Source organism: Etheostoma spectabile, chromosome 1 (genome assembly GCF_008692095.1).
Source record: "Etheostoma spectabile isolate EspeVRDwgs_2016 chromosome 1, UIUC_Espe_1.0, whole genome shotgun sequence".
NCBI classification, from domain to species: Eukaryota; Metazoa; Chordata; class Actinopteri; order Perciformes; family Percidae; genus Etheostoma; species Etheostoma spectabile.
In genome coordinates this window covers 7298862-7324230 of record NC_045733.1, presented here as the reverse complement: position 1 = coordinate 7324230, position 25369 = coordinate 7298862, and the positions used below count along the sequence as shown (strand labels likewise).

At 40.7% G+C, this 25369-nt stretch overlaps 1 protein-coding gene across 1 annotated transcript; it reads right to left on the bottom strand.

The window, feature by feature from the left end:
* Positions 1–19111: 19111 nt before the first annotated feature.
* rassf10b (Ras association domain family member 10b) lies at positions 19112–21000 on the bottom strand. The gene has a single exon (XM_032521177.1). The coding sequence runs from the start codon at positions 20731–20733 to the stop codon at positions 19414–19416; it is 1320 nt and encodes a 439-aa protein (XP_032377068.1). The 5' UTR covers positions 20734–21000; the 3' UTR covers positions 19112–19413.
* Positions 21001–25369: the final 4369 nt, after the last annotated feature.

Below are 25369 nucleotides of genomic sequence, written 5' to 3'. Positions count from 1 at the left end.
AACCACCAACCTCCCGATTGGCAGGCAACGAATAAAACGAATTACATCTGTTTCAAGGCTATTTTTTGAAAATTAAATTTGCTTGGTTTTAATTTTATATAAAAGTGGGTCATGACTTAATAACCATGGAAAATGTGGGTCAAAGTGTGAGACCAGTTGAGAACTCCTGGTTTACGACAAACTGCAACTTTCTTGATTTTTTTTTCAAATTGACGAACATCATGTGTATTACATGGCTCAATTCAAACAGGATCAAAATGTCTTTTACCATTCACTACTGTATTTTCCAATTACCTTTAATGAAGTGAAACAGTAAGATAGTCAAGGTTTAAGACAAAAACACCCAAAACAAGGCTATAGCAATGCACACAGTTCCATGCTTAGCTTTGCTAAGCATGTCTTGATTAACAGGTCTGCATGTTGCCACACCCCCAAACTTGTATGATATGTGCATTCTTCTTTTCTCTACATATCAACATAAAGTTTGCTATTTAAATGGTTTGTTGGCTCCTGATCTTGTTAAAATTAGCAATTAGTTTCATGGTTCATTTATTCTGTGGTTTTAATGAGCCAATATTGTTCAAATGCGTCTTCTCCGAATATGTCCTCTTACTATTTACACCAGAGTCTAACTAACCGACAAAGCCAACTGGGGACACCCCAAGAAATGTTTATTTATACTTCAACAAGCACCCCAGTTATACAAAGGCTACACAGGTTCACAACTAAAGCATGACAGACATGCTTAAAAAAAGAAATATTCATTTATTGATGGATTATTGATTACTGGGAGAGCCTGTAATGAGGATGGTTAAAAAATGAGGATGTTTAAATCAAATTGCTATTTAAAAGAAAAAAAAGTAGACAAAGTTATATTATATAATATATATTTATGAATCAGGTTAACTCTTTTAAAAGAAATACACTCCCAGTTATGGCTTAAATTTATTTTATCAAAGGAAAACAGGGGGGGGGGAGGCCAGCTGTGGAGAGACAGTCTACTAAGGGTATGTTCCAAGGGTGCACCAACTTACCCACTACATTGCCCACTGCAATCGATAGTCACTGCAAATCGTGTCACTGTGCTGTTATCACTACAGTCTGTGAAGGGAACCACTCTATTGTGCCAAGCCTTCACCACACCCTGGCTACTAGCTCCACTGGAAAGCAAAATACCAATTAACAAAATCAAAAAACAAACCAGTTGATAACCTAAAATACAAGCAAAACAAACAGGGAGAGTGTCCTGGAGGCACTAATAAAGATGTACTAAAATGATTAAAATCCAAAGATGACTAAACTAAGGCAAAACAGCAGCTGACAACCTACAATTCAGACATAAGATCACATTAATGACAAGTTTAAAGGCAGTGGTCAACGTGTGATCATACCAGACTTGCTGCTTTAAGATACCCATAACTTCACGCAAATGTACTCAGTTGGCTAAGGGAGAGTTCATCACACCACTCCAAGCAGGGGAGCTTGGAATCCCTTCCAGGCCCAGGCAGACAACAATCAGGCAGGCAGCAGACCACTGCAAAATATACAACTCAATATTTAAAAACACCTTGAAAGTATAGACAGACATGACACAATTACCTACCTAAAAGTCACAGAGATGGTGTGGTTGGGTCTGGGTGGAGCTACTTTGGTCTGATTGAAGTGCGTTCAAGAGCAAACAGAGTGCAAAGCTTACTGCCCACACCACTACATATGCATGACTGTTGGGTGAGACTTTACCAGAGAGTGGGTAGAGAAGATGTCAGAAATATGATGATGCGTCTTTGATCAGCATCATCTTTGGAGTTATTTGTTGAGTGACCTAAAAGAAGAATGCCACACTGCTGTAGTCCTTAAAGTGGTTTTGTAGCTTGTGTGGCTCCTTAGATGAAATAAAAATTATTTCTGTGGCTCTGATTTGTTTCTCTATCAAGGCAAGGCTCTGTCTATCTCTTCCATATCCACATGTAGCTGCATGTGGCTGCATTACACTTTTCTGGACTGTAGTGGCCTCTGATTCCAAGTTTTAAAATTAACATATTGACATTATGCTCTAGCTTTTTACTTACAGTGCTTTGCTGCTTATTTTGGCAAATGGTCTGTTAACAGGAATGTTAATTGTTGCTGTTGGTGTGGCAATGCACAGAGACATTACAGCATACAGCACAACACCCTCTTTACACTATCATCCACACCCCGTCTTAGGTATATATTCATTCGTTATGTGTCGTTCACTTTAGACCCTGGTTTGCATCTACTCACAGTCAGCATTGGTTTGTTGTAACTATGTGACCACATTTTTCTCCTAACCAAATAGATTTTAGGAACAAAGTAGACTTAATTATCTCTAAATTCTCTTAATCAAGCTGGTTGGTTTGTATTGAATGATTCGTGAAAATCCAATAAATTGTATCTAGATGAAGTTAGCATCATATAAAATAAAAATTGTTCCACAAGAATTTCACTCTTTTAGATTCTAAAACTGCTAATACCAAAAGACCAATCAACATGCACTGCATTTAAGTATGAGGTTTGGACAAATTAAGTTTGTCCCAGTTTAAATTTGTAATGTACACTAGGTGTGAACAGTTTTTTGTGTTTAACAAGCCTTAGGCTACATATCTTCTTAAAGAGTAACTAGCAGCTACATCTTCCCAGCCAATTCATTCAGGAGCAGCAGGGCTCTGTGATTATGAGAAGAGGCTAAGAAAGTACACCCATTTTATCATACCCTAATAAGGGACAAGAGGCCTCCAGCCTCCCAGACATGCACTATACATTTTAGATGTGACCCCAGTGCTGTTAAAGAGCTTTCAGTCCTCCTCTCCAAAGACGGAGAGTGTTTCTGAATGACCGAACTCAGCTGTTTCTGAATGCTAATCAGCATGTCTGTTATTCAGGCTCAGACTATCTGTGGAGCTCCACCAATCACAGCATACTAACTGTTGCCTTTTCTACTACTTTGCTGAGGCAGTATGCACAAAAGAAATTCAAAACAGCTCTAGAAAAAAAGCTTCAGTCCAGGAAGAATGACTTTTTTTACCATCTGTGTGACAGCTTTCTTCCTCACAACAATTCTACTTTTTACATCATCAATATGCTGATTAATGCTGGGTTTTAGCTTAAACCTGAACTTGTAATTTTGTAAATAGAGCAGTTGGCCGGGATCTACAGTTTCTGCAGTGGTTCCACAAAATTAATTGTCATTGTTTTCATTGAGAGACGTAGTTTCTTTGATAGTATCTGGATGAATCCTGCACTCTGCTTTGAGTGACCTCAAAGACAAGGATGAGCAAATAAGATGAGCAGTGATAGAGCTGACAGCAAACTGAACTGATTGACAACCTTTAAACTTTACTTTCCTGATGATAAGCAGCTTTTGAGGGCTGTGAGTAAATGATCAGTGGTAGACAGTGCCCTTGTCATGGCACGAGTTTTGCAGAAAGCCCAAGCAAATAATATGATAACAAAAAACTTGAATAAATATGAGATTATAAGACGTCATAAGTTAATTGTAATAGTGAGAAAGAATATGGTCATTGAAAACGGTTCAGTTGATTTAATCTTTTTATTGTTCTACAAGTGGAAGGTTTTGCAGCAAGGCACCTAACTATAAATAGACAAAACAATCAGACAATTTGACGTGTAAACTATGTTGTTGGTACAGAATATAGGGAGAAATGTTGATAAAAACAACAAGTGTGAGGAATAGAGTGCAGGACACGTAAGATAAACACATTAGCTGTGTGACTGAGGGAAGCCGTTTGTGTGTTTTGTTTATATTTCACTTGGAATAAACAAGTCTGGTCCAGAATGACCAAAATGGATTTTAATTTTTATGTAATTTGTTGCTAATAGCTTGGTACAAAAGAAGGTTGTTGCTTAACACCGATGTTGCAATGATGTTACTCATTGATTATCTTTGTTTGACTACAATATCAGGACTGACAAAGTAAAGTTATAGAGAAAGTGTTTCTGTTTGTGTCACATGCATTAACAGAATAGACTTCAAACATTTTCCAAACGTGAAAGATTTTTTTTTCAGACTCTGAGCCAGGTTTGATACCCAGTCCGCAGTGGTGGGTGGTCTACTGCGCTACAACAGCACTGTTTATACACTCACCTACAGGATTATTAGGAACACCATACTAATACTGTGTTTGACCCCCTTTTCGCCTTCAGAACGGCCTTAATTCTACGTAGCATTGATTCAACAAGGTGCGGAAAGCATTCTTTAGAAATGTTGGCCCATATTGATTGGATAGCATCTTGCAGTTGATGGAGATTTGTGGGATGCACATCCAGGGCACAAAGCTCCCGTTCCACCACATCCCAAAGATGCTCTATTGGGTTGAGATCTGGTGACTGTGGGAGACATTTTAGTACAGTGGACTCATTGTCATGTTCAAGAAACCAATTTGAAATGATTTGAGCTTTGTGACATGGTGCATTATCCTGCTGGAGGTAGCCATCAGAGGATGAACATCCCCCACACCATTACACCACCACCACCAGCCTGCACAGTGGTAACAAGGCATGATGGATCCATGTTCTCATTCTGTTTACGTCAAATTCTGACTCTAACATCTGAATGTCTCAACAGAAATCGAGACTCATCAGACCAGGCAACATTTTTCCAGTCTTCACCTGTCCAATGTTGGTGAGCTCTTGCAAATTGTAGCCTCTTTTTCCTATTCGTAGTGGAGATGAGTGGTACCCGGTCGGGTCTTCTGCTATTGTAGCCCATCCGCCTCAAGGTTGTGCGTGTTGTGGCTTCACAAATGCTTTGCTGCATACCTTGGTTGTAACGAGTGGTTATTTCAGTCAAAGTTGCTCTTCTATCAGCTTGAATCAGTCGGCACATTCTCCTCTGACCTCTAGCATCAACAAGGCATTTTCGCCCACAGGACTGCCGCATACTGGATGTTTTTCCCTTTTCACACCATTCTTTGTAAACCCTAGAAATGGTTGTGCTATAAAATCCCAGTAACTGAGCAGATTGTGAAATACTCATACCCATCTGGCACCAACAACCATGCCATGCTCAAAATTGTTTAAATCCTTTCTTTCCCATTCTGACATTTAGTTTGGAGTTCAGGAGATTGTCTTGCCCAGGGCCACACCCCTAAATGCATTGAAGCAACTGCTATGTGATTGGTTGATTAGATAATTACATTAATGAGAAATTAAACAGGTGTTCCTAATAATCCTTTAGGTGAGTGTATATGTATGTATATTTATATATATATTACTATCTGTCATAGTTAGGACTTTTAATGAAAATTCAAACGATTGAAATATTACATGGTCGGAAAAGGCCTAAAAGTCAAATATGTTGATGTACTGTACTGAAGTCACTACACCCACTGCAGCATGTTGGAGTGAGTGTAGTGATTTCAGTGAAGTACATTAGCATATTTGACTTTTCGCCCTTTTCCAACCATGTAATATTTCACTCGTTTGGAATTTCATTAAAGCCTTCTATGTTTCTGTACCATCTGTAATTCTCAGAAATGATTCACTCCTCTTTCCAAAATTTGTACTTTTCTTTTAATCAGCTTTGTGGAAATGTGATGGTTGAGACAAATCTGTTCCAGTAAAATGAGGCCAGAGCTGTGCGTCATTCCCATTCTCACTCGTTCACTGTTTCCTACACAATAGACACTTTTATAGTGAGATTTTCAGACAGCTACAGTACAATTCATCATCCATTTTGTGTAATTACTGAGAGAGATTTATCAATAAAAAATTATTAGCAAAAGGACATTAGCCTTTTGCTACTAACCATCACCTTATTGTGGTGGAGAGGTTTTTGTGTCCCTATGAACCAGAGGGCTGTGTTGTTGGGAGCTTTGTGCTCCCTGTATGAATCATTGAGAGGGAGATAGAGTGATCCTGCCCAAAGGAAGCCCGGGGCCCCTTTCTGGAGCCAGGCCCAGACGGAGGGCTCGTTAGCGAGCGCCTGGTGGCCGGATTTGCCACGGTGCCCAGCCGAGCAAAGCCCGAAAAAGCTACATGGCGCCTATCTATCCATCCCATGGGTCCACCAACTACGAGAGGAACCGCTGGGGGCGGGTGGGCTGCCACATGGGTGGCGGTGAAGGTCAGGGGCCTCAACAAACCAGACCCGAGCGGCAGAGCCTGGCTCTGCGGACATGGAATGTCACCTCTCTGTGGGGGAAGGAGCAAGAACTTGTGCAGGAGGTGGAGCGCTACCAGTTAGATTTGGTAGGACTTACCTCTACACTACCTCTACGTTCTCAGTTCTGGAACCTACTCCTGTAGAGTTGTCGGTGCATATGCAGCAAACAAGAGTTTGGAGTATTTGGCCTTCTTGGAGACCTTGAATGGAGTCCTGTATGGGGCTCCAGTAGGGGACTCCCAAGTTCTTCGGGGGGATTTCAACGCACACGTGGGTATTGATGGAAATACATGGAGAGGCGTGATTGGGAGCAACGGCCTCCCTGAGCTAAACCAGAGTGGTTGTCTGTTTTTGGACTTCTGTGCTAGTCATAGATTGTCTATAACAAACACCATGTTCAAACATAGAGATGTTCATAAGTGTACGTGGTACCCGAGCAGCCTAAGCCTAAGGTCAATGATCGATTTTATAATTGTTTCATCTGATCGGAGGCTGTATGTTTTGGACACTCGGGTGAAGAGAGGGGCGTAGCTGTCAACTGATCACCGTCTGATGGTGAGTTGGGTCAGGGGATGGGGGAAGACTCTGGACAGACCTGGTAAGCCCAAACGGGTAGTGCGGGTAAATTGGAAAACATCTGGAGGAGGCCCCTGTCCGACGGACTTTCAACTCACACCTCCGGCGGAGTTCTTCGTGCATCCCTTTGGAGGCTGGGGGCATTAAACCTGAGTGGATAATGTTCAAAATTACCATTGCTAAAGCTGCGGTGGAGAGCTGTGGTCTTAGAGTCTTAGGTGCCTCAAGGGGCGGTAACCCCCAAACACCCTGGTGGACACCTGTGGTTAGAGAAGCCGTCTGACTGAAGAAGGATTCATTCCAGGATATCCTATTCCGTAGGGATCCAGAGGCTGTTGCAAGGTACTGAAGGGCTGCAGCCTCTGTTGTGAAAGAGGCAAAGCAGCAGGTGTGGGAGAAGCTCGGAGAAGACATGGAGAAGGACTTTTGGTCGGCACCAAGGTACTTCTGGAAAACAGTTCCCCACCTCAGGAGGGGGAAGAGGGGAACCATCCAAGTTGTTTACATTAAGGATGGGATGCTGTTGACTTCAACTTAGGAGGTAATAGAGCGGTGGAAGGAGTTCTTTGAGGAACTCTTAAATCCAGCTAACACACCCTCTATGTAAGAGGCAGAGCTGGAGGATGATTGGGGATAGTCGTCAATTTCCCTGGTGGAAGTCGCTGAGGTAGTTAAGCAATTCCACAGTGGCAAAGCCCCAGGGATTGATGAAATCCGTCCAGAAATGCTAAAGGCTCTGGGTGTGGAGGGGCTGTCTTGGTTGACATGCCCCTTTAAAATTGCGTGGAAGTCTGGGACGGTGCCTAGGGAGTGGCAGACCAGGGTGGTGGTTCTCCTCTTTAAAAAGTGGTATCAGAAGGTGTGTGCCAGTTACAGGGGTATCACACTGCTCAGCCTCCCTGGTAAAGTCTACTCCAAGGTGCTGGAAAGTAGGGGTTTGGGTTATAGTCGAATCTCGGGTTGAAGAGGAAAAATACGGATTCCGTCCTGGTGGTGGAACAACGGCTCAGATCTTCACTCACGCAAGGATCCTGGAGGGAGCCTGGGAGTATGCCCAACCGATCTAGATGTGTTTTGTGGATCTGGAGAAGGCGTATGACCGGGTCCCCCCGGAGAAACTGTGGGAGGGGCTCAGATGGAGGCTGCGCAGTAACACCTAGCCATCACTGGAAAAGTGCTTCTAATAGACTTCACTGGTCTCCGTCCAGAACTATGGGATCTGTTGGTCCATTTCTTTAACTGTCTATGATGAAAACAGACGAAGCCACTATCTTAAGAAGCTTGGTGTTCTCTGTTAACTCACTTTTCTTCATCCTTCCTCTCGTTTTTTCCGGCACACAGTCTCTACGCTAAGTCCGACACCGCACACGGTCGCTTCACCACTTGGGCACTGTCGTCACGCACTCGCCTGCCGTTCTTGGTCTCACTAATGCCTAATTTATGGCTCCATGTTTAATCTACGTGGAATATGCCCTCTTGTAACAGTATTGGAACAAAAGACATGACCTGTCAGTCTGTTTAAGGTGTAGCTTGTGTTGTGAGTATCAGAAGTGTAGAGGGTTTCAAACCATGCAGACAACAGCGGTTGTACAAAGTATGTTTTGTTATTGTCACTAGTTATTATATTACACCCATCTTTTCATGATATAAGGGCATACAAAATGTTTATTCAAATAAGAATTTGTATTTTTGTTATTACAATTTCCAAAATATTAAGTCAATTTAAAAAAAGTAATGCAAATTGTGTGTATGTATTTCTTCTTATGCTCGCTTAACTTTGTATGTTTAAGTTAAAAAGTGTACAAAATTGTAGTAGCATATTTTCAGCATCCTTGAGTATCCTTGATAATCAAGTAAACTCAAGATGCCATTAAATTGCAAACGTAATCACAGTATTGTAAATCACAAACGCAATATAATTTTTTTCTCCAAATTGTGCAGCCCTATTCTGTGCTTTTCCTGCTATGACATACTGTACTGTATCAAAATATCTGCTGCAAAAATGGTCAACTACGAAGAGTTTTCAGTGATTGCATTAGCAGATTTAAGACCTTGTGCAATGTTTCTATTTAATCCTCATTGATGTAGACTTTGTTAAATCTTGCCCAAATGTATTTTAAAGCTCTTTCTGCGATGTCAAACAGTCTGAATAATAGTGTGCACAAATGTGCATGCACCATAAGCTAAAAGGTTAAATGTACCTCAGATGAAATTTGCACATAAACAACAGCTCCTGTCCTGTCATAATGTTTAAATACCCCTTGCATTAGGTTGCAAGAGGTGCAACAAAATCAGAAACTTGCCACATTCTTGCTGTTTTGATCCTATTTCAGTCTCCACTGTACACAATGTGTGTTTCAAAGTACTGCAACACAATCCGTTCCCATTGTATGTTAAAGCAAACTTTCCCATTAGGTGATAAGGAGGAAGGGGTTACAGCAATTGTTCTGGAGAGAAGATTATGTGATGTTAGCCTTGAGCAGAATCCATTGACTTTTATAGAGAGGAAGATAATTCAGTGAATTTCAAATACTCCAAAGCTTTTTCATGAGTTTTTCTGTAACTGATACACCATGCATACCCATGAAATCCTCTGTTATGCACGATAAGAGGATGTCTGTGTGTTGTTGGAGGATACACTACTGTAATATACAGCTCTCTTTTCATCACTATGGGTGTGGCATCTTTTCCCACAGACTACCTGAAGCCGTTGAACACTTGTAAGATGTAATGTGGTATATCCTTCCACTAAACCCTGATACACTTTAATTAAAACTGAACACATTCACACCAAGGGAAGCCAGGCAAGGAGCCATGGAGAGCCAACTGAGTTTGGCTCAGAGGGAGTGTAACAAGAGCTCCTATACCAAACTGAATTCCAACAACCAGACTCATCTGCCTATTAGGTTCTTTTTCTTAAAGCTACTTCACATTAGACATGCTAGTTACATGGCTTTTGCAATGACAGTATAGGTCAGTTGGTCCACCACTTTAGTCCAGATCAACATACTTCAATAACTGCTAGATTGATTGCCAAGAAATTTTGTACAGGCAGTCATTGTGTGACTTTAACATCATCAGGTCATAAAATAAATTTGTTCCATGTACTAACAAACTTATGACATTCCCATCAGTCTCAGCTATATTTTGCATTTAATGCAAATTAGCAAACATTAAAATTTAGCTCGAATCACTACTGTCCCTAAGTGCAGCCATACAGAATCACTAGCCTTAGCACTTGCCCTACTTCCATCTAAATATCAAAGGTCTATCTTACCCCGTGGAAAGTTTAAAAACCGGAATTGCATTTCCATATCACACTCACAAGGTCATGGACTGTGATTAACGTCACTGCAGAGCTATGCCAAGGTTTATTCTTTTCAAGCAGGGAGAATGTTGGGTGTGATATGAATGAAAATGGAGGTATTGATGGAAATGAGGGGAAATACAGGGATGTAAGCAATATTACACAAGAAGGTTTGATTTAACATCATTATTGGCACAACAGTGATGCGGCTAAGACCAAGGCGTTAGCGCAGGGGTTGTATGACCGCACATATAAACCCAAAACTTCTGTGCTTGCTCAATCTTGTTGTAACTAAGATATCATCTGAAACAAATTATTTTTTTCCATCGACAGACACAGCTAGCTCTTGTACGTCCACGAAAATCCCATTTAGCAGCTGTTTTCTAGATAGCACTGTCACTGGCACAGCTGATCCAAACATAACCAGTTATCCAGTAATATACTAGTTGGAGAGCCTTTATGTGTTCCACTGTGGTCCCTGCATTACTTACATGAATACAAATGTTTTTAAACAGTTTTTTTTCCCCATAATGTTGACAGGGCAATGGCAGAGTGATGTTTTAAGTGATGCGCCAGTTGTGATCAAAGGGCTCTGGGTAAACTGTCATGCGGATTTGAGCACGTTCTACCTGTCTAGTTGACCAATCAGATTGTCTGGTAGGATCTACTTGTTGTATCATAGTAAACATACTCTACTACTCTAGGATCTGTCTGATTTTTCAATTTTTCGTCTTGAGTGAGGACGTTTTGTTACAATATCTTCTTTAAGACACCCCTGTGCAATTTTTGTTGATGGTATGAAAGGTTTTGAGAATACAACAGTTTTAAGCATGATTTGCCGTTTTGCAAACAGGAACACAGTTTTGTTGTATGTAGCACCTATTCTCAAAATCTCTGGTTTCTAACCGAACAATGGTGTGAACTGTAACCTAGACGTCTAGACGTCTTTTGAAGACAAAGGGTCCTGCTGGACAGCTTGGATTATGTTGATCAATTTACAATGTACTCTAGTGCTTAAAAACATGGCCTCCCATCTATTAGCAAAACAAAAATATTCATACCACTATTAGTCTTTGTTTGAAGAGCTTTAAAATAGCGTGTTTGCTGTGGAAATTTGAGAAAATGTCTTTTGGATAAACCACAATGATTTCTTGATTTATTTGCCTCGAGTGATTTTCACAAAGGTGAATTAATACATTCTTCAGATTGCAGTTAGATATCAATGACACCAGTCATGATGTGGTTTTATGATGTTTGGTATTCAAAGAGTAGCATATTTTGCCCTAGACTCTTTGTTGCTCCACTAGATGTGATGTAAGTCCTCTGAAGAAGGTTATTGGAGGGTAATGAGCCTGTTGGTGACAGATCTGAGCAGCATCAGCTTCTACAGGAGGTGACAGGCCTTGAGACGCTCGGAAAGACGTTGTACAGTATCCCACAGGCAAGGTCCCGGGGTCAGCACCCGGCCTTACAGGATTAACACACCTGCCACCAGCACAATGAGGTCTAATGAGCGCACACTGGCGGCCCTAGTCTGTTAGCAGCCGGCAAGTGCTCTCTGAGTGGCTCACACATCAGCGCTGGTATTGAAGTCCTGGCTCTCGAGTCAATACCTTCATTAGTGACTTCGTGGCAGATCACTCTCCGAGGCCGAACAATGGACCAACACAAAAGTGACACATTCCTGGGATTAGTGAACTCTGGCACGTTGTCTTTTTTTCTTAACATGCAAGGAATTTACTTTGACAACAGGAAAAGATAATAAATTTCAGTGCAATTAATTTGAGGAGTTTGATGTTGTTCGAAGTAATGTTGACATTTCAACAAATCAAGGCATTTTTGTGCCTAACACATTTGAGGCTGTTATTTAAAATAAATATTGTATTTCATCTTAACCTAATGGGTTGAAAGCAAATAGTGGGCCATGGGCAAACTCCATCCATCTGGCAAATTTTTTGCCCCCCTAATGAAAGGAAACTTATTATAATTATAATTTAAGCCTTGTAGTGTAGCTGCTGTCAATCTATGAGCACTCAATAGCTAATAAAAATGACAACTGCCCTTGAATACAAGCCTAAAACAATAAGTTTATACATCTGTTTAATTTTTTAAAGAAAGAAAATGTTAAAAATGTTCATTGCAATTAACACCGCCCCACATGACAATATATAGGGCTGCATCTCCATTGCATCTTTAAAGCTATGTTGCCCCCCCCCCTTGAAGAAAATTGAAAAAACTGGGCCACAATTGAACCTTATTGCTGAATCCTGGAATATAGTATGCATCTTAACCCTTAACAGGTTGCCCTTAGTACATTTTACAGTATACAAATGTGTAGTACTGGCACCAAGACTGTAATTTGATTGCTTTTTCACCACCACTGATCTTCTGCCATTGTGAGCAATGCCTCTATTACTAGAAACGCAGCTTTGCACCTGGTTGCATCAAGCAACTCAGTTTTCTCTACATTCAGATTGGTCTATGCTGGGCAGAAACCTACTAAGATCTCTTACAATGCTTCCTTTGATTTTGACCTGCTGCTAAGATAACTCTTTTAGTATTGCCCTAATCAGGTTATAATTGAATATCAGCATTTGTGTAAACACACCACCTATGGACATGAGAAAGTCTCCTCTGAAGAGAATATTTTTCATTTGGATGTCATTTCCTCATTTAGACAGAGGAGGATGCATGGAGAGAGTCTTACAATACAAATTCTTGTATTGTATTGTATTGAATGTGAAACTGCATGTTGTATCGCATGCCTATGCTTTTCTTGGCCAGATCGCCGTTGCAAATGAGAACCTGTTTTCGGCCTACTTGGTTAAAAAAAAAAACTGTTTATGGAGTTAACTGAGATGACATAATGATTTAGTGGCCATGCAGAGACCTCTGGTCTCCTGCTGCTTTCGTACCACCACATACAACCCTCTGCTCTGTCCATAAAAAGCCAAAGTTGGGGAGTCCTGCCACTTAAAGTGTGCTTTCTTCACCAGCTCCTACCTCCCAACTGTTCACCTTCATGACCCCCCAGCATAAAGGGTCAGATGGCGGCTTCAGTAACTTTAACCTCTGATAACATGACCTGTGAACCCTGTGATGACCCTAGAACAAAGACTGTGACATTTTCTCTGTTAGGGCTTGACATGTTTTTGTTAGCGTGCACAGGGATGTGAGTACTTATGCAGATGCCAGGATGTTGTAATAAAAAAACAAATTTTGGACATACTTATTGGATAACGGCGACAAAGAAGCTATCAGACAAGTTGCAGGGAGCTCTGATTGCATACCAGAGAGAAAACTAGGACTGACATTCCTCAAAACCTTTTGTCTCATTAATAATGCCAGCTCAGTGAAAAGCCTTGGAGAAGGACACTTCAGACTCCTGAATTTCCTCTTAAGTGGCTCCAGACTTCTGGGGACAATCCACATAATCAAAACTAGACATTTATACAACCCCCATTCAGCAATGTGGGAAACACTCCACACTAACTTTACTTCTGAAACAGAAGATGAGGAACACACTCATGTTTTCCTCTGAGAATACTGCAGTATAACATTTTTGCTTGTTCCTCTGTGTAACAAAGTGGTAAATAAAAAGAGAGCCACATGAGAAAGGAAAGTGCTGCTGTGGGTCAAGAAGCAGGAAGGCTCCCACAGGGTTTGTGTAATACAGTACTTCCCCTTGTTTGACAATGATGCTGTCCTAAATTCAAAGGACAAAGACACTTAAGATGAGGTGTGTGTGTGTGTGTGTGTGTCACTTATTTGTGAGGACCAATTTAAGCTACACCCTTGCCAGTGAAGATGTTTTTGGAAACTAAGGATATTTTGGTCTCACTTCTATAAAAAGCTGTTAAGATTGTTTTTTTTAATGTCAGAGTTTGTAGCATGTAGTTTCAGTAGTTATGACCGGAGGATGCATAGTGTCATGGAGTCTCAGGGTACCTCCCTTTTTAACAAATTTAATAAACTTTTATTTCTCAAGCATTCCCTACTGACTAGTTGATAGAAGAAAACACATTGGAGACTATTTGAGCTGCCTCATGAACATAAAACTTGTGTTTTTGTTTCTGTTGTCCAACTTAAACATATTCATCCAGTGGACAGTAAATCAGGAGCAGTGTGCAATGAAGTCTTTCTAATTGCTTGTCAAAAGTGATTAAGAGAAAGACATTTACCTTTTGTTTGATCTCTCAAGAGCTAAAAACTTCACTTTGACAGTAGGTGGTTACAAACTGCTGTCAGGATCCAGAAATGTGCCTTGCCTTGTAATGTAATTCCTGCTGTGTGGAGCTGTTGGATTACCACAGCAGGTTGTTTGATCTGTGAGTTTTGGACAACCTGTATCAAGAAGGAGGCTGCAGAGCACCTCAGAGAGTTCACCTGCCATAAACTATGCATAACAACATGTCGACACAAGTCTGGTCTATGACATTTGTACAGGAGATCTAGAGAAACTGGGAGTATAAAGTAAAGTACTGGGAGTAACAAATCGTTTTAATAATACTGTGGATGTTCTCTTTTGATATGAATTATTCTCATTCCTAATAATTGTAGCTGTTACCTTTATCCACAGTTTGCATTATGTTTTAAACCATGAATCAGCTGGATGCTACATGTCGTCTTTTCAATGAGAGAGACCTAAAATAAGGTCAGTCTCTTCTCTGTGAGACGCAGCTTGCACTAATTTTCCTTTTATGTCCTTTGCAAGAAAACGTGACCTTATCTGCAAAGCAAGACAGAAACGTGTCACTGTGAGTCACTGCACACAGATGAATTACAGCCACTGAAAATTAGCAGATGTGGACACATTAGTCAACATGAGCAGCCTGCAGCACTCCCACAAAGCAGTTCTCGGCTGCACTGCACACTAAAGCTGTTCAGTTTTATTACCCCAACCAAGATGGCTGTTTTCGGTTTGGTTTGTTTGTCTGTCAGCAGGATTGCAAACAACAATTTTCATGAAATTTTCAGGAAGAGTGAAACATGGGCCAAGAAAGAACCCATTAACTTCTGGAGCGAATCCAAATAACAGGGTGGATATACAAATTATTGTTTTTACTTTTGTTAACAATGTGATATAGGGTCTTTGGCGTAGCTTTCTATCATTTTCCCTTAATCACAAAAAAACATACAGGGCTTCAGCTCCTCAAGTGTATCTGTCTGGGTGGCATTTCAATACATTTTAGCTTGAATAACATTCAAAGATTATTTTGCACCGTCAAAAACTTGCACAACATTGTTCAGTCATTTTACAACATAAAGAGATGATGGTGTTGTTAACTGTCTTACTGTATATGTTGTGGGCAGAATTTTACTTTTCACCTATAGTTTAACATGTTAAAACCCATATCTAAACTATTACAGCTGATGTCTCTCTCTGTGTCTGATTCATCAATTACTCTCAGATAAATAATGTTGAAACATCAAACACTGTATAATAAAAAGATTTGACAGTAAAAAACACACAAGGAAGGGGCAGTGGGACTTGTTCTAGGCTAATATTATTAAAAGTAGCTCTTACATTTACAACAATGAATCTATATATTTTTAACCTTTGCATTTAAAGATGTTCAGCTGGTGTGCCCAGTTTCAGTCTGTATGCTGCTTCGAAGTATTTTATTTTTCATTAGCCAAGAATAAAGTATGAAACAACTTACTGACAAAAAAATTTGCCAAGCTTAAATAAGCTGTAGCTGTGTGTCTGCGTACTTTTTAAACTTTGAAACTGACACTTGATGTTTTCTTTTTTTTATAATTTAAATTCAAACTTGAAACACATGTCTGGATTAGGGATTATAAGATAAAAAGATTATCAATAATTTGATGAAAATGTTTCTCAGGAGTAACAGAGTGAAAATATCATTGTGAAAGGTAGCTGAACAATGCCAGCCCAACATTGCTGTGGTACACTAGGAACACAGATTATACTCCAAATGTTATATGTGATACACACAGTCACTGTATATACTGAGAAACCACTTTAAGCATTGTTTATTTCCCTAAGGTTTTGAATAATTCAATACACCTATTAAGTAGGTATAAAACTCCTAGGACACAGGTAGTAATGTATACTTTAGTTTTGTATTGTGTATCACTGTGCATAAAAGTAGCACATGGGTGGGTTTATCAAGGGCAGAAACTCAATACTCATTTTAATGCTGTTACAGTGTTTTTCATTGTCTATCGCCAAGCCTAGATACCTTTTCTGACAGTAAATAAATTTAGGAAGGAGCAGTAGTGTCATATTTTCTGTCTGTGTTTTTCACTGCTGCAGCAGGGATGTCACGTACCCTACTGAATATCAACATAACATTTTTGTTTATGTTAAAAGGCCTTGGACGATGTCTCAGGGCTACAAATCAAACTCAGAATTTTGTCATCTATTCAATTCAATTCAATTCAATTTTTTATAGTATTAATTCATAACAAGAGTTATCTCGAGACACTTTACAGATAGAGTAGGTCTAGACCACACTCCAGAATTTACAAGGACCCAACAGTTCTAGTAGTTTCCTCCAGAACAAGCAACAGTGCGACAGTGGCGAGGAAAAACTCCCTTTTAGGCAGAAACCTCGGACAGACCCAGGCTCTTGGTAGGCGGTGTCTAACGGGCCGGTTGAGGTTAAATCTGTAGGCCACAGTGTTATAATGTGTGAAGTGTTAGAATGTGTGAAGTTCAGCTAAATTATTTAATAGCAGAAAAGGGATTGCACCACGTTTCATAATCCAAAGCTGAAATCACACTAAACTTTTTTGACAATATGTGTAGGTCTTTGACTACCTGACTTATACTTATTTATGATTAACCAGCTTCTGTAAAACATACATTAACTAAGAACAGCTGCCAAGTACTCATCCCATAGCAGGTTTTTTTTTGACCCAATTTAAAATCTTTATGCTACACTGCATGGAACTGGTTGGAGTCATGTTTATGTAAAGTTAAAAGCCAGGGAGGCTGAGGTACTGGAAATTTAGTTGGAGGCCCAGTGTGATTGAAGTTATGTAACTGATTTGTTTTTAATAACAAGAAATAGAATTTAAAGTGGCTTAGTCTCATCATGGGGCCAATACCACTCTGGTATCCTTAGTTATCAGAATCTTCGGAGGTCAATGATATTTACCAAACCACAATATTATTTCTATAATGACTACTGAAGGAGTCTTAAAAAGGGCTTTAAGTGAACTGCCAATATGTGAGGCCTGGATTATAGAAATTAAATTGAAATGGTCTTGAGATTGTTTTTCTTTGCTGCCACGCAGAATCATTAATCTTCTAGAAAAGTATAGAAAAATAGCTTACTGCACACCAAGATAGGGTGAACTGAGGATCAACAGTACAAATATACCTCAACTTTTAGGCTACATGAAGCAGAGGTTATTGTCTACCAGGACCGGAGGGAGTGAAGAGTGAAAGGAAAGAAAAAAATAAACAAGAGCAGAAATGTTTCTTCTTGTCCCAACAAAATGTGGGCATCATCAAATGTAAAGTATACTCTCAATAAAAAGTAATGTCTGACTAAAACTTCTAACAGCAATCATCCTGCATTAAGACACACCATTTTAATATAGCTATCATAGTGTGTCTTATCATCTGTGGTTGTGTCTTATCATTTCTGCTTGTGAGACATCCAGGGTGTAGAGCTGCCCTATTTGAGCTTTGTGCCTCTGTTTTGACTTCAGATATTATTATGACTTCATGATTCACAGCAAAGAGGTTTTCTGTCTGGGTCACAGTGAAAGCTCAGATGTTGTTTACAATCTGCAGAGTAATCCCACAGACATTTGAATTTATGCTTTGGTTGTGTCACCCTGCTGTCTCTGAGGTGTGTATAGACACAGCAGAGTGTTTGTTTTCATACTTCAATCTCATGTCTTCTTTGCACCCTGCAGTGCTCACCCCAACATCTTAAAGGAGAATTCCGGTCGATTTCAACTTGTAGCTCTGTTGTTTGTAAATTTGGAGTGCTGTCAGTAGTGAGAAAAATGAAGAAAAAAAATGGTGCTGTCTAGGGCTGAACGATGTTGTGTTTTAGCATCAACATTGCAATGTGCGCATGCGATGTCACATCATATTACCGGCCGACCCTTCCCCTTTAAAACAGGTAATCATGTGGCCAATGTGTGTATGTGATGTTAGTCTGATGGGTTTGTTATGGGAAGCAAGGCTCTCCGTGTGTAGAAAAGTACCGTAGGCAGCAGCTGTGATGACACAGTGATGCGCATAGTTTTTGATGGGTAGTCAGTGAAGCTACAGTAGTCAGTGTTTTATGTTCGAACTAAATACAAACTAAATTACCTGATCAATGCAACATAATCACAACGACCCCCGGCCATTTTCCCCCGCAGAAAGCTGCTACCAGCCAGGCTAAAGCTAATATAGTTAGCCTAAAGAAAAAAGAGGTCTGTCTGTCCCAACTAACGTTACGGTTCGGAGCCGCGACACTGGAAACGTAACACTAATCTACTACAGAAGTCTGTGTCTGATCTAACGTCATTTACACTGATTTAATTGTTCTTGGATACACAGTTTGTTGCTGGTGTGCGTGACGTGCAGGTCTGATCAATTCATCACACAAACAAGCTGGCCCCGCAAGTCGACCACAACCTGAAATTTAGAGCAAAATGCAGTCATTGTCATACACTTTAGTCTGGATTCATTATTATATGAATACAATGATGTGATGTCAGCCCACCAGCATATTTCTACCTAATTTCCCTCTCCAAAATCACTTTAGAACAGTAACGTTAGTCACAGCACTTACTTGCTTTGGTGTAGGTAAAGTATAAAAGTTTAACAAAGAATGGTTCACATTAGATAAGATCCTTTTTCATTGTTATCTTCTATGTAGATGCACTCCCCAACAAAATCACTGCAGTAGTTGAGAATGATTTATTATTTAGAATTGAGCTATTTATGTAATCTTATAAAAATATATCTTTTAAAAATAAATATCGCAGGAAAAAAAAGCTACGTGTTGGAATCAACCTGAATTCTCCTTTAAGGTTTTAAATTTTACTTTTCAGTTTTGTTATCTGTGTTTTGCTCATTGCAAAGAAAAAGGGGGAACAATTAACAAATCAAGCTTCAAAAACAGCTTTTATTGTTTTATGTCAAAACAGCATGCGCCAACAAAAAACTGTATTAGTTCTTAAAGGATGTTCTATAGAAATATATGAAAATATAGGTATATGTAAGGATTGTTATGATGACATACAAAGGTTTTTTTTCCCCTTTTAGAACAGCATAATGTCAGATAAATCCAGTATTTCATCCATGTTTACTTCAGAGCAACAAGGATCCCTGAGACTGTAGAAGTTTCTTCTTTTTCTAGTTGAAAAATGATAAACAGTCAGATAAGCGACCTTCCTTCCTGGTAAAATCCTAAACCAAAGACTCCCACACAGTGTGACTGCCTGAGTCCTGACTGTGCAGAGAACTTAAGCCAGTGTCTGAGTCGTCATCGTTCACACTGTGAGCTTTGGACAGGCCCCTGGCCTGCTCCACCCACTCATTTTTCCTCTCCAAAGTGCTCGTCATCCCTATTTTGTCATCTGCCCCGTGGCTACATCTCTCCTCTGTCCCTTCCTCTATGTCCAAAGTGTTCACTTTCTCGAGTAAATCCCTCATCTCCTTCTCCCTCGCCCCACAAATCTCCTGGGTCAACTCTAAATCGCTCCTAATAGCTTCTAAATCCGTGTTGAGGCGCAGACCGATGTATAAACTCGCATCTAGCTGTGTTCTGATCCTCTCTTCTTCCAAAATCAGCCCCTTTTCTGACGCTGTGTTTGCCTCGGTGCCGGGGTGGGATGGTGCGCCCTCACACGGCTCTGTTCCTCTGCTGTGCAGCTCCTCGTCTCTCCGCTGCATCCAGCGGTGGTTCAGCTCTTCCTGCATCTGCACCGTGAAAATGTCTATAAGGGCTTCCTGCTCCAAGAGCTCCTCTTGTAGTCGAACCACCTCCTCACACTGCCGGACATACTCTTCAAACTTGGCAAGAGTCTCAGCTGAACACACTTGGTCTCCCTCTCGCTTGGAAGCAGCATCCACTAAATACGTGTCCTGCACATAATTAACCCCGTGTCTTTTTATTCTGTCAAAATGCACTTTTGTCTCGCATCTTTCGATGTCTGCGTCCAGCTCTGTAATCCTCTGGACCTGCTGGCGGATTGTATGATCCTGAGAAATCACAAGATGGACCAACGTTTCCATCTTTTCCACAGAGGACGCGTCTCTCTGCGCCCTCTTTTGATTGATCTTCTCCAACTTTCTGAAAGCTTTCCTGACGACTCGACGCTGTTTTTCGGGTGGGATGCCACCCATGGGAGACCGTGGAGTCCCCTTGGTAACACAGGGGCTGTGTTTGCTGAGCACTACTCGCGCCTCTGCGCTCCGGGCTCCGTGGTTCGCCAAAGACGCCTCACTTTTCACCAACACAAACTTGACATTCCCCTGCTCCTCTGCCCACGCGACCCAAAGCCGTAAAATCTTGGTTTTCTTCGGTAAGATCCTCTCGAAGCCTCTCCATTTCTCCACGATGCAGTAAGACTGCGAGCAGGAAGCTGTGGAGAGGCCGTGCTGTGAGTTCTGGTCCTCCAGAAGTATTTGGACAACATCAGCGCAGGTTGTGCGCTTTGACAAGCCGAAGACGAGCTTCTCCTCCCGGCAGACCCACACTGATATCTTACTCTCTTCCGACTCCATTATGGATGTCTGCTAAACCGTATTTCTTATAAACAGACGTGAGAAAAAAAAATCGTTCTTAAAATAGATTTAAATCCGCATTTCTGGAGAAAAGCGCAGCCTTGTCCATACTCAGTTTGTCTGTGTGCATGCGCGCTGCGTCCCAAGCTCATCTGAGAAGTTGCTGATGGAGCTGCCGGTGTTCCACAGAAAGCTGTGTCCCATCAGGAACTGTGACCGCAGAGGGCGCCGATGCACGTCGTCTGCCCGTGCGTAGTAGACAATGCAGGGTGAAGGGGAGCGTCTACGCAAACGGCGTTGACATTAATACAACACATTCGGAAGTCCATGCTTCCTTCTTTGCATTTTCTTTCGGCCAGGTCAAAGAAAACACGGGTGCTTTATGCTTCTGCGCGCTCGTGAGGCTGCCTCTGCTGAGATCACATGACTGCACCTGCAAGCATCCCAGCAAGTGGGCTAGTAGCCTACCTGTTGAGTTGTGTTGGAGGTTATTTTTGGTTTATTGTATCCACTGCAGGGTTAATGTCTTGTGGTCACTGCACTGTTTAAAACATCACCAAAATAGTTGAAAAATGAAAGAACATAAATGAAGATTAGAAAAAAATTGCCTAAAACTGAATAGGCTATAATTGCCTCATATGTGACAGTGGGAGATAACTTAGATTATTTTTTTTATTTTTTTTTAAAGATACATTAAAGTGATTTAGTATTTTCTTTACTGGCATTTTATCTTTGGTTTGGTCTTCCAACTTCTGTGAGAAACATCTGGTTTTTCGAATGTTTGTGTTGATTTGCAAACAGCAAACGTACAGTGCAAGTTTCAGGACTGGTCCAGTCCCGTGCAGGGACCTCAGGCACAACAACTGACACACTTCTGCCAGCAGGGGGCACTTTAATAAAAAACGTGTATTGCCCTACAACTCCCATCCCATCGCACAAAATCTTATTTCTACATGTTCCCTGAATGGAGCTGAATCACATGACGTAGAGCACGATCATTCTGCCTAGACTTTTTTTTACTCTAAATGGCAATAGGCCTAGGATATATCGGAAACCTGCTTTTTCGAACTCCTCCTGGGCTGTGTGTCCGATCTGCACGAAACTTGGCCTATAGCATCTCCAGACAGACCTGTTAACATGTATCAAAAGAATTTTGCTCGGTTAAAAAATGCGGAAATTATGTAGGCCTACTGCAGGAGCCACATTATGTTGTTTATGGTCTCATTTATTGATTGTGTTATTCGCTAATATTGTAGCCTAGTGGTGGGCGTTTTCATGACGGTTTGAGCGGAAGTGATATATTTGTTTGCTTCACCTGTGCACCTGGGTTCTTTGGGCTTTGACGGAGTGGGGGTGAAGCTGGGGAGCGGACACTTTTGTTGACCGCACCACGCAGTATTACGCAACTATTTCTACTCACCAGTTAGCAATTACATATAGTAACAGCAGTGCTAGGTGTATTGTAGGCTACATATGGAAGAAGAAGAAAATAAAAGCATTGCAATACGATCATGAGCGCGTCACATGTGTCCATCTCTCAGTGTTCAGTCCCTCGCGGCAGCACTCTTTTGGATTGCTTACAGCCGCAATATGTACAAACATATTTGTGTAGCTAGCCACCAAATCCAGAACATTTACATATCTCGGCTAAAGTAAATGCTTTCTACACAGAACTGTAGATTCTTGTTTGGTATAACACTCTGAGGTGCTGGACCACATTTGGCCACTAGGTGGGTGCTACAAAAAGGTTACATCTCATGAAGGGCTCATCCAATGTTTACGACATTTGGAGGGGATCATCTACGGCCACTCCTGAGACCACGCCTCCAATGGTGTACCTACTGATTCCTTTGGATTCAACTCTTACACTAACGTAAGTGACTTCAAATTTACAGGGTAGATGTACAATGCCTAACACACCTCATAATGCAAAAAAAGTACATATCTGGACCACTAGGTGGCGCTATAATCAAGCCAGAGGAGTTTGGCCCTATAATTCCAAGACTCATCTCATGTCATCCCCGAGCTTCTACTTTTCAAAATAAAAGCTTGAGTCTGGAAAAAAATAAACTTGCGTCAACTATCATGCTAATGAATAAAATACTTGAAATAGTTGGTGTTTTTTTAACTAAACATTAATGACACTCATACAAATGAATAAAATACTTAAAAATATATGTACGTCTATAAATGCAGAGTATAGGCAAACTAAACAATTCCTTCTATGGCTGCACCCTGGAGCTTCCCGTCTCATGCTGTCTCGCCATGCTGATAAGCAATTTTATTTGCAGCAATGATCAATGTTCCAATGTTCAATGATCCAGTGAAGTGTGAAAACATATAGAACATAAAAATAAAAAGGAGTCTTGCAAAGTGTAACATGTTATTTTTTGTTTCTATTTTGTATTCTTGTTCCTGTGTGTGCAGCCATTTCTGCCAACTAACGGCAGGATTTCCTGCCGTTAGTTGGCAGAAATGGCTGCATTGCTGATGCTGGTTTCATCAAATATACGTTAACATCAGGGACACAACAATAACATCCAGAAATCAGCAAACTATATGTATGGCTAAAATTGTTACTTTAACAGTTTTTAACATTTTCAATTAATTGCAGCAAACGTGGTCACAAATTCTCCCGTGCATGTCCTGCATCTGGAAACTAATTCGCGATTTCGTATTTTTGACCCTACGGACTTACCGTTGGACACACTTCGGCATGAGACAAGACGGCATGACTTGGGACGCTCCAAGTCGCAGCCATACCCGCATCTATAATTCCCACATTACACATCACACATTTAAAAATCTTACATCCCCGCATTCCTTGAATGAAGCTGAATCACATGGTGTAGGCCACGCCCATTTCCGTGCAGATATTTTTTTGTTCAAAGTAAATGCTATCAACCGAAAACTTGAAATTCTTGCTCTGAGGCTCTGGATCAAACTTGGCAAGAATCAGCCTTTAGGGGACGTTAAAATCAAGGCAGACGCATTTTACCCATAGACTCTGCATGCATGGACAAAGCATCCGGTTCGTGCGTTAAAAATGCCTTAAACCGGCATTCTGTTTGAATTCCAGCAGGGGGCGACACATGCGGTTGCAAAAGGAGGTCTGTTCCTTTAGAAGTCTGAGAAAGTGATTCACTTCTCACTTAATTTATTACCTTAGTGAACATTTTCATAATGCGTTTGTGGTCTCCAGCACTAGTTTTAAGTCTTCTGCAACACAGAATGATGTTCATTTTTTGAATTATAGTCTCGTTGATTTTAAAATCGGCGATAAAGCTGGGGATGTTTTAGGGCGTGGCTATGATGTGATTGCCAGTGAAAGTGTGTAACGAAACTGAGTGTAGTATGCTAAGGGTTCTTCCCTCACTCCTCCAGCTAGCCTAAAATCAATCAAGTCAATATATATTATACTTAAAAAAAAACAGGTCATTGCAAAGCAGACTTTCTGCAGTCAAAGCTGTGTGACAGAAACACAAAGAAACTTACAATCAAACCCATTCAGAGATCTGAGTGGAGCAGCCGTGACCTCCACATCTACTGGATTACAATTTTGTGTTCAGTGAATATTCAGGGTCAGGTTGCTTGGGTTTATGTGAGTGAGAAGAGGCAGATGTTGGACTATGGTGAGGACAGGGCCTACCTGGAGAGTTAGAAATATCAGCACTAAATGTAGTAGCAGTATTGAATGTTTCTTATGTGTCAGCTAAGACTCACTGTGCTGCTTTGATTGGTAGGCCTATGTCTTTGATAGTGAGTGTCCAAAATGAGTAATGTGTATAAAGGCAAGTGATGTCTTTTTAAAATGCTATAATTCATCTGAATTTGACCCTGGTAGCTTTTAGGTCAGTCTATTTGTCCTTCTCATTGACCGCTTTCAGATTTCAGCCTGGGTGAGTCCTGAACACTTGTGGTGTTACAATGTACAATTGGTTTTGTTTTCAAGGTTTTGGTGGATTAGTTTGTGTGTGTGTGTGGTGTGTGTGTGTGTGTGTGTGTGGTGTGTGTGGGTGTGTGTGTGTGTGTGTGTGTGTGTGGTGGGTGTATGTATGTATGTGTGTAAGAGAGTGACTTGTTGTTGGTAAAACCTTCACCTTAGCTTTAACCACATTTCTCTGCAGAGCCTTGACAGTAGGAAATGAAACATATTGACATTAGAAAGCACTCAGAGAACACATACCTCAATCAATGTGCACAATTCCCTAAATCTGTCATTTCATTCAAAGCAAATTTTTGCAATCAACTACACATAGAGAATCATTCTGCCATTTAAAAATACTTTATACCCTGAGTCTATTATAACTTCATACTAGAATAAATTACAAAATTTCAATTAAGTCAGACTCATGGACACTGAGTTAGGGCCAATTAAAGGCTGCCTTGAACTGCAGAATTCATTTAATTTGGCTTGCACCCCTTACGGTTCAGAAGTTATTACTTAAAGTGTAAAGTGCTTTATAAATGACCACATGGTGGTGCTATGCAATAAAATCTCTCATGTATTCCTTCAGATATCCTGCCAAATCACAATCAAAATTTTTAGTGTAAAAGTTGACTGTGTTAACTCCGATTGCCTCCAAAGGTTTAGTTCAAAACTACAGGAACCAACTGATATAATCCCCCAATTACC